Genomic DNA, 9,880 nt, shown 5'->3' on the forward strand with positions numbered 1-9,880 from the left:
AAGGGCCTCACTCTTCAGCACCTCACCCCCCGCCCCCACCGGACAGCTTCTGAAGCATTGGCAAACTCAGCCTCTCTGAGCTCAGAGAAGCCCAACAAAGCCAGCATGTCTCTGCTTCCAGGGGCTCCAGGGGCTGAAGGGGCCTTCGCCTTCCCAATCCCTTTGTAGCCCTGGGCTAGAGGGCTCTTCTGTCATGCCGGGTGCCCAGTAGCTAGTGTGCACCTGCCCCCACCAACCCAGGCCCAAGTGTGGGATCAAGACCCAGAAAAGTGGGTTGTGCAAGGGTGGCCAGATGGCCAGTGGTTACCACCCAGACTTGGACACTGGTCTTCCTGGGCTCAAATCCAGCTGGACTTCCAGCCAGTTTATAACTTAGCTCCTCTCTGTCTCCGTTTCCTAGCCTATAAAATGGGAAGAGCTGCGTTATGAACAGTGCCCATCCAACAAGAGTAAAAAGAATGTCTAGGAGATCCCCTGACACTGGCAGCTAGGAGCAACTAGGAGAAAGACCCAGAAGCCTCCTGGGTGTCCTTTACTGAGCTACAGCTCCACGGGAGCTGCCACTCAGAACATCAGTGTTTGCCTTCCTGAGTAGTTGCAGTTGGTGTTTAGAGCCCATAACTCGGTGGCTCCTCCCCTGACTCATTGGCTCCTCCCATAACCCCGTGACTCCTCCCCTGATACTCAGTAGATGGCAGGCTCTACTTTTACAGTGAAGAAAATAGTCATGGGGAGACTGAGGCCCTTGCCTGGAGGTTCCCCATAGAAGTGCTGGGTTTCCAGTGCTCACCCCCTAGTGACCATTTGTACCCCCACTTTACAGATGAGGAAACAGTCACCTGTGATTGTCCCTAGGCCATCTTCGGGGCCGGAGGGGCCTCTTCCTCCAGGCTTGAACCAGGTGTTATTTCTGGCTATGCCCTTCTTCCCACAGAGAAACCCAAGAAGGCCCAGACAAAGGCAGGAAGCTGGAGCCTGGGCGCCCAGCCCCTCAGGCAGCCAGCGGTTCCCCTGCACTGGACCCCAAGCCAATCCGAGTCAGTCCCAGCCACATTCCAGAGTGAGTCAGCCTGTGGACAGCTGGGGCTAAGGAGACTCTATTTCAGGGCCTGTGGCCTTCCAGGGCTAATTGACACTCTCACTCTTTTGAGGCTCTGCCAGGCCAGACATTGGGGGAGGGAAATACTTGAGGCTTGGCCCTCCTCTCCTGGGTTCCACGGTCAGATACCAAGACGTCCCTGTGGCCTCTCCTAGAATGCTGATCCCACCAGGCAGGAGCCTCTGATGGGTCCTCACTAACAGACCCCAGAGCCAGATCTGCCGCAGCCTTTGTGAGACAGGGAAGGGAGCCTGTGGAAGCTCCCTCTGAGGGAACCCCGACTTGAGGATGGTGTCTTCACTGGGTGGTATATTCCAAGACTCAAACTCTGGGAACTGCATGGAGCCTGCTAGGTGCTTAAAGAACATACGTCACATGACCGCATTGTGCACATAGTCAGACTCAGCGAGCAGGCTCGCCTACCAGAGCTGCTGAGAGGATCAAGGCAGGTGAAGAAGCTGGCGTGCAGTCTGGGTTCCGAAACGCCCAGCTCAGAGGCTGGCTTCATTGGCTGTGCATTGCTAGCAGGCTGCCTAACCTCTCTGCGCGAACTTCAATTCAGAGTAGAGGAGGAGCTCCAGGAGGGTTTTCTGGGGAATGGAGCAGGGCTCAGTTCTCCTCTGCGGGTTGGGGAGCTGAGTTTCTCTCCAATTCTCTTAACCTACTTAGCCCAGCCTTTCTCCAGAATGCATCCACAGGCCTCCGGGGGTTCCTATTTTCACTAAGACAGACTCTCCTAAAGCTATTCCACGTTGCTTCCCCCTCTGCCATTGCCTGTTAGAAAAAGCAGATGGCGGAGCGTGGGCTGTGGCTCCATAGGTAGAAGGCTTGCAAGCACGCGTGGATTCATCCTCAGCATGAGTAAACTGGACATGGTTGCAAACCCCGGGACCCCAGCACACATGAAGTGGGGCAGGAGTTTGGGAGTTTAAGGTCATACTCAAGGCCAAGGCCATCCCAAGGTACGGGAGCCTGTCTAAAAAAAAAAAAAAAGGAAGGAAGGAAGAAAAGGAGGGTTTTCAGATGTTAACCTCCACCAGGCTCAGTGAAAGACTGTCTCACAAAATAAGGAAGAGAGCAACTGAGGACAATACCATGTATCTACCTCCGGCCTCCTCCACAGCACACACACAAACATGTGTACACACAAGGAGGGGCCAGCGAGATGGTCATTCAAGGTAGAGTGATTTGCCGCCAAGCCTGGCCACCCAAATTCACTGCCCAGAACCCACAAGTGGGAGTTAAGAAGCAGCTCCCCCAACTTGTCCTCTGACCTCCACATTCACACGTGTGCCACAGCCTACAGCCCCACACAATGCACACACAAGCATAAGTACAGGTAGCCAAATCCTTAGAGACAGCATTGGTAGCGGCGCACGGCCTGCTCGGGGCAGGTTCTTAGTTTGGACTTGGCTTTTGAGGCAGACAGAGAGTCCAGTTTCTTATTACGTCTGGCTCCCCACAGCACAGCAGAGGGTCCTGTGACAGACAGACCAGCAGTGGGCTGGAGAGGCAGCGGTAGGAGGCAGGGTCTGTGCTGAGGCTTAGAAGGAGCTGCAGCACCAAACCCAAGGAAGTGTGGCTGTGTTTTCCCAGTTCCACGTGAAGCTGGAGGACTAGATTTTTGTATATGAAGCCCTCCGCCCACCCCCACTTGTTACCGGAAGGAACTAACCCCCTAGTAGGACCATTTAGTGACCTCTGTCTTACGCTTGTTAAAAACGACATCCATTCCTACATAGAAACCTCGCCTCCTTCCCAGCCCAGGCTACACCTTCCTCAATAACACCGAGGACCCCCTCTAATCCCTCGGTCAAGGACCCCCACTCATGAGACTTCTCTCAACAGCCAGGCCACACTCCGCTGGGAAAGCGGCTAGGGACGAAGCACACACAAGCAACCTCAGATTACCAGTGGGGAAACTTGAGTGGGTCTGTGGGCTGTGGCGCATGCGTGGAGGTCAGAGGACAAGTTGGGGGAGTCGGTTCTCAACTTCCACTTGTGGGTTCTGGGCAGTGAATTTGGGAGGCCAGGCTTGATGGCAAATGACTCTGCCCTGACTGACCATCTTCTCACTAAGGCCTAGAAAGCAGAAAGAACGTTGCTGGTAACTACTTGGCAAGTCACTATGCTCAATGGGCCCACACAGGACATTGCTAACTCCACCCCCTACAGCCGTCGTCATCTACACTGTCCCCAGAGAGAACAGTCATAGATGTTAAACAAGGCTTTAAAGTCCTGTCAACAGTCACAGAAATCTGTATCTGGACGGGGACAAGCAGGCCAGTAAGACCCGTGTTTCACCAGGACAGGATCATGGAATTAAGACTCTCCCTTTTTGATACATGGTCTGGAACGTTTGGGAGTACAGCATCATAACATTTTTATGTGATATTTTAAAACAAACACGGGGAAAGGGGGTCTTGGACCACTCATCTCAGACATAGCTGAATCCTCTGTGTGTAAAAAGTTTATGACATTTAGCACGGTGTGGAGATCTGGGGACTCACATGGGACGTGAGAGAGCCAGTTCACTTCTGCTGTCTTTCCTATGACGGAGCTTTGCTTCTTTAAACATAAAAGAACACCACAAAACACGTGGGAACGTAAGAGTCCCAGGAAAGAGATGGTTTTCGTGTTCCCTTGGTCCTCATTACTAATTTGGACTCCAGGACCGAGGAGAGTCTTAGGTGACAGGAACAGACTTACACCCTGCTAAATTATTGTAATTATGACCTGCTTCCCTAACGCTGTGTAGTAAGCCTCTTCTTCTGAAAACAATGCTCTTATTTAAAAACAAAATTGAGGGTTTGTTTTTTGGGGTGTTTTTTGGAAATGCTGGAGGGCGGATAGTCACCCACCCACCGGCATAGTCTGATTTTGCTGGGACAAGCAGGAACTTGGGGAATTGAAGGATAGATACGGCACGTACTTTCTGTGCAGCCTGTCAAACCTCAGTAGTGTGATGGGGTGGTAGAAGTCACCCCAGGTTTGGTCAGGAGAAAGGAATGGGGCAGGGTGGAGAAGAGCCTTGCGTATTTCCACCCAAACTTTGGGTCCCGCCTATGTGCTTGTCTTCCAATGCTTGCCTATCTTTTCCTTCCATGGGATTGTTTGGTTCGGAGCCGTGGATCTTATCGTCTGGGATTTTTGAGTGGTCAGATCAGCGAAGCAACAGAGGGAAAATGAAAGGAGTCGTTCCAGGGAATGAAAAAGGCCTGCAGCCCGAGTCTCAATCAGGGCAGAACTCCAACAGGTTATAGGGCTTCCCTGAGCCTCTGTGTCCCCCTCTACAAAGAGGGTAACCAAAGCTAGAGAGATGGCTCAGTGGTTACAATCACTGGTGATTCTTTCAGAGATCCCAGATTCCATTCCCGGCACCCACAATGAAGGGCTCACGGCCCTCTATAACTCCAGTTCCAGAGGATCTGACATTGTCTTCTGAGAACTACATGCATATGGTTTAGAGACATACATTCAAGCCAAAAGACTCACACATATAAAATTAAATATATATATTTTAATAGGAATAACCAGAGTGCTTTTAGGCAGGTGAGCAGGGTCCTACTGTCGGCCCCAGTGGCCAGGATCTCCCACGCCCATGTCTTCCCAAGCCTTCTCAATTACTTTCCCAGGTGCCATGTGAGGAATGTTTTTGGTTTGGTTTTTTCTATTAAAAAAAACTGGCTAGGCCACCAAGAGCCAATATTCCATAAATCTCCCCCACATTGTAAAACGTTTATGGACCTCTTTTCATCTCCTCCCCTGGCTGAGGCCACATCATCCCCAGAACTCAGTGACTGGCACAGCTGATCCACCCCACCAGTCCCTCATTTCCTTTGTGTAGATTCACTTAAAACCACAGGACACTAAAAGACAGACTGAGAAACTGGACCCCAGCCATGGAGAAACACAGTCACAATGTGCGCTAAGACAGACATGAAGTGACCTTGCCCTGGCATGCCCACTAGCCCGGTTTGGGTCACGGCACACACTTTTTACAAAAAAGAAACTCCCTTGCCTAGTTACTTTGGCATTGTTGGTGTGTTCCTTTGTGCAGCATCAAGATTATTCTCTTCTGGCGATTAAGGTTCATCCCGGATTTCAAATCCACCTGGATCCTTTCGCTTGGGGGAGACATCCCATGGCCCATTGCTGGGGCCCACAGGGGCTGGGACAAATGAAACTCTTTCCGATCAGTAACAATACCAGAATGAAAAATTTCCAGCAGTTCAGGGAAGGGCCCAGGAAAATATTACATGAATGGACTCTGTATTTTGATACAAAAGTCGGGGCTTGATCTCTAAGGATTGGAATGTAAAATAATCAGGTCAAAAATATAAAAGAAAAAGAAAGGAAATAGAAACCAACTCCTCTGGCCAGCCCACAGGTTCCCATTCAACGTTCTCTTCCTTTTCCACCAAAGGAGAGACTGAACAATGCAAGAGACCTCAAAACTCTACGTGTGATTTCCTATCTCCCCTTTCTGGGCGTGGGTCCCTTTCCGACCAGTTCCTTCCGAGAGCCCAGGAGACTTTGGAGAAAGGGACAAGAGACATCCACTCAGTGTGGTCAGGTCCAACACTGTCTGGGACCACATGGTTCCAGGAAGCTGCTTTTCTGACTGGGTAAAAACACCACACACAGCTGCAAAGGTTTTAAATCAGGATTAACTATTTTAACAAGTTGGTTTCTCAATGACTTAAATTCCTGCCAATGGCGGCTAAAGAGACAGCTCAGTGGTTAAGAGCGCTTGTTGCTTTCAAAGGACCCAGGTTCAGTTCCCAGCACCCACTTAATGGCTCACAACCACCTGTAACTGTAGTTCCAGGGGATCTGGTGCCCCCTTCTGGCCTCTCTGGGCACCAGACACATACATGGTATATAGGCATGCATGTGAGGAAAACATACAGACACATAAAATTAAAAAGAAAACCAACCCCTGCCAGTCCCAGGCCGTGCCATGCTCAGGTGTGATAGAATGGCATCAAGGTCACTTTTTCCAGCCCAGTTTCTTCCTAGGCTTCCTGAGAAGTGGTGCCCCCTACAGGCACTGGGCATGCTCCCCTTTCACTCCATTTCCTTCATGGACTCCCAGCCCAGCAAGAGCCTGGACCTCAGAACCCAGGGGACATTAAAACACCTGGACACTGTTGTTTGTCTCCCAGTATAATTTGTGGTAAGCTACAGGGACTCCCTCCTTGGATTGGGACAACAGAATTCCTTCCTCTGCTTCTTCAGTTTGCTGGTAACTTCCGCTGCTCTATCCTAATGCTAATCAGACTCAGATGCTCATTTGAAAAATTAAGAGGGTGACAGTCCACCCTGAGCCCATGAACTACACAGATCCCACAAGAATGTTTGTCCAGTGTGGGTGGGCTCATTTCACCAGAGAGCTGAGCCCATAGGAAACACAAAGTAACCCTGCGGCTTGTTCCCATCTTGTCTGGTGACCTCATCAAGATGGAGGCAACAGTGTGACTTGGTTGCCGTCTTGACAGGTGACAACATCAAGATGGTGAAGACCGTGAACCAACCACATGACATGAGCCAAGATGGCAGCACCCCTAAAGTTTCCTGGTACCACTGAGTCCTTGAGGGGGGCACTGCACCCATAGAATTTCCTATACCACAGGCATTTGGTCCCAGGTCCCAATCCTTCTCTGGTTTTGGTTCTTCGCCTTGCTGGATGTCTGATGTGGTCGTGGAAATGGGAGCTCCAGAGAGATGCCAACATTGGCTCTATTGCCAGTGAGAAGGTCAACGCATTTTATGTCAAACTAAGGAAGTGATACCAGTTCACCGTGGTGGATTTTTTGAATGTTTGACACACTGTTTTGTAGGATGTTCTTAACGGGTTTTCAGAGGGGACCTAGAGTTTTCCCAGCCATGAACTCCAGCATCAGTAACACATCATCAGGAAATGACTGAGGTGGCCAGACCTGGGAGGCTCATGTGAATTTACAGCACGTGAGGGCTGTGTCTTGGAAATGGACAGACGGTTGGAACCAAAAGACAGATGGCCAGGTGCTAGACAAGCTGTTGCGAGCCTGGCTTGGGTCATGGTGCAGCCCTTTTGGAAAAAAAAATTGCCCTGCTGGGTTCCTTCTGCTTTTTCCCCATGGTTCTTTGTGCCACACTAAGAATCTATGATAACGCCCAGAGGCATAAAAACCACAGATAAAGGAGCTTTCAAATCGTCAGACCACAAGAATCTGCACCGCTGGAAGGTTGCATCCCCCACCCCCACCCCAGGACACTGTCATCATCGTCATGGTCGTCATCATCATCATCATCATCATCATCGTCATCATCATCACTTTAACCACAGAACTGGGGCAGAGGACACTCACTTGCCCCACAGGCTGGGGACTTCCTGCTGGGAGAATGGCCAAAACCTGGATGTCCACCCTTCCTAGATGTCCTACCTGCCCCAAGGCATAGCACAGGTCACGCACCCCTGCAGGCAAACCAGAGCGCCATACATGAGACGCGGAAAGCTATAGAAACAGGATCAGCGAGATGGCTAGGTGGGTAAAGGTGGTTACCACCAAGTCTACTGACCTGAGCTGGATCCCCAGGACCCACACGGTGAGAGAACTGTTGCCTGCAACTTATCCTCTGACTTCCACATGTGTGTTGTGGTGTGCATGCTCATGCACATGCGCACACACAAACACACACACACGCGCGCACACACACACACAAATAAATAAGTAAAAGTAATTTGTTTAAAAAGAAAGCTCTCACAACAACCAAAAAGTCCACAGACAAAAACATGGACAGAAAGGCTAAAGAGGCGCACAGGTGACCAGGACGGAAGCATGAACAGATGTCTAACATCTGGTGTGAGGAAAGAAACTCTGGAAGCTGAAACCACAGACAGATCTGGTACAGACCGAGCCAGCGGCTGAGGACACCCAGCTATTCCTTACAGAAACGGCTTTTGAATTTTCCTTCCCTCCTTTTGGGGCAGATAAGCAAACACATAGTTTAAATTTCACCTGGAAAAGTGCCTGGAATGAGCTGACTGTTGGAAATCTCAACTCACACAGTCTGCAATGTGAGGTTCTCAGTGTTTCTGGGGTTTTAAGGTGCTGCGATGTAAACACGGGAGAGCTGGAGCCACAGAGGGAGCAATTGCTGAACCAGCTGAGGATGCAGGGTGGGACTACTCCAGGCGACCCTGGCAGAAAACTGAGAAGGCTGATGGACTCCCACAGTCTGAAACTCAGCGACCAGCCGTGGACCAGGGCTGGCTTTTAAACAAACATCCCACAAGAATGTCGGATGTGATCCCTGAGCTGCTGCAGCAGTAGCCGAAGGAAGTACGATAACACTTGCCACTTCTCTCTAACTTCCAAACTGGTCTGAGAGAGTGTGTACGTGGCTGGGCTTTGTTTGTTTGTTTTTTTTGTTTGTTTGTTTTGATTTTTACGTTTCTTTTTTTTTTCTTTTTCTTTTCTTTAAAAAAAAAAAATCTGGAAAGTTCCTCCCAAACTGAGCAACAGGAAAGGCTTGGAGAAAGGAGGAGAGTCAGGACAAGGAGGGCCCTTGGTTTAAGTCAAATGTATTCTGGTCCTGAGCGATTCAAATTAACTTTAAAATACCTTACACAAAGACTTACTGCCAGCTGAACTCTCCCGCATGAAGAGAAGTGTTTAGTTTTTCTCCAAAAGGCAGTGTCTCCAAGGGCACTAAACTTTAAGGACCAAGGATCTGGTTCGACTTTACCCAGTCTGTGGGACTGGAGGGCCTCAGTTTCTCCTCTGGTGTGTGTGTCGTGAATCATGGGACCGTCTTCCATGAGTGGGAAGCCCTCAGGATCAGTGTGTCCCTAGCAAACCCTCGAGTCCAGCCTCAGCATTCCCACCCGGGTCGAGTACAGTGGGTCTAGAGATAAGTGGGCACGGGACACCGTGGAAGTTGCAGCGTGGGTAACGGCAACTCAGTCCCCGCCTCACACCTCCAACCCTCGGCCTCACCTGGCTTCTCTTCCCCACCCTGTCGGGTCCCGGGGACACTCACCGCGCGCGCCGGCGGCTCAGCAGCAACAGCAACAGCAGTAGCGCGGCCAGGAGGCCGAGCAGAGCGGCCCAGGACATGGCTCGAGGGTGTGCGGCTGCAGGGTGGCAACAGGTCACCGCCACCAACACCAGACCACAGGAGCCCCAGTCCAGCCAGCCCCGAAGGCCCCCACTCTAAGGGCCGGGCTGGAAAACGTGGGATGGAGAGGGAGGAGCGGGAAGGGAGGGGTTGCCGGGGCTGCTGCTGAGGGGAGGAGAGGGGATTCGGGAGGCGGGCTCCCGGTGGTGATGGGAGGGGGGCAGAGAGGAGGAGACTGAATCAGAGCGACCAGGGGAGCCTTTCCTACACATTCGTGCAAACCACACTTCCCAGCCCATCCCCCGCCCGTCCTGACCTGCGTTTCCGTGTGAGCTGGGGAACTGTCCACCTCACCCGGACCAGGGCCACTCAGGACCGCCCCAAGCCTACAGTCCTGACTGTGGTGGGGATCACAGCAGGGCCTCAGGATCCTGTGGTCACATTACATTCGGGAGTCAGCCCCGCGCCGTTTTACTCTGTCTCTCTGTCCATCTCCGACCCGTCCCATCCCGTCCCGTCCCGCCCCCTGCATCCCCAGGAGGGCTTGACTCCAAGCCTAGAGGGCAGTTTCTTTTGAAGACCATTGATCAGGGTTCTACTTACCTAAGAGTGACTTATGTGTCTGTCAAGAAAGGTAGATCACAGCCTGAAGAGATAGCTCAGTGGTTTGGGTTC

General features: G+C 51.4%; 1 protein-coding gene across 2 annotated transcripts in view; it reads right to left on the reverse strand.

Annotated features, from left to right (window-relative positions):
- The window catches only part of Ptgis (prostaglandin I2 synthase), a 36,614-nt gene extending 27,074 nt beyond the window's left edge, over positions 1 to 9,540 (reverse strand). The window contains exon 1 of one of the 2 annotated variants that reach the window (XM_075963127.1): positions 9,522 to 9,540. Coding sequence is in view for 1 of the 2 variants with exons in the window: in XM_075963126.1 (XP_075819241.1) it covers positions 9,128 to 9,204 (77 nt within the window). In the remaining variant the exon portion in view is untranslated. Of the gene's footprint in view, positions 1 to 9,127; positions 9,322 to 9,521 lie in introns of those variants that run through there. The other variant, XM_075963126.1, reaches the window with a different exon arrangement.
- Between the last annotated feature and the right edge of the window lie 340 nt (positions 9,541 to 9,880).

The sequence above is a fragment of the Microtus pennsylvanicus genome, chromosome 2 (assembly GCF_037038515.1).
Source record: "Microtus pennsylvanicus isolate mMicPen1 chromosome 2, mMicPen1.hap1, whole genome shotgun sequence".
NCBI lineage: Eukaryota > Metazoa > Chordata > Mammalia > Rodentia > Cricetidae > Microtus > Microtus pennsylvanicus.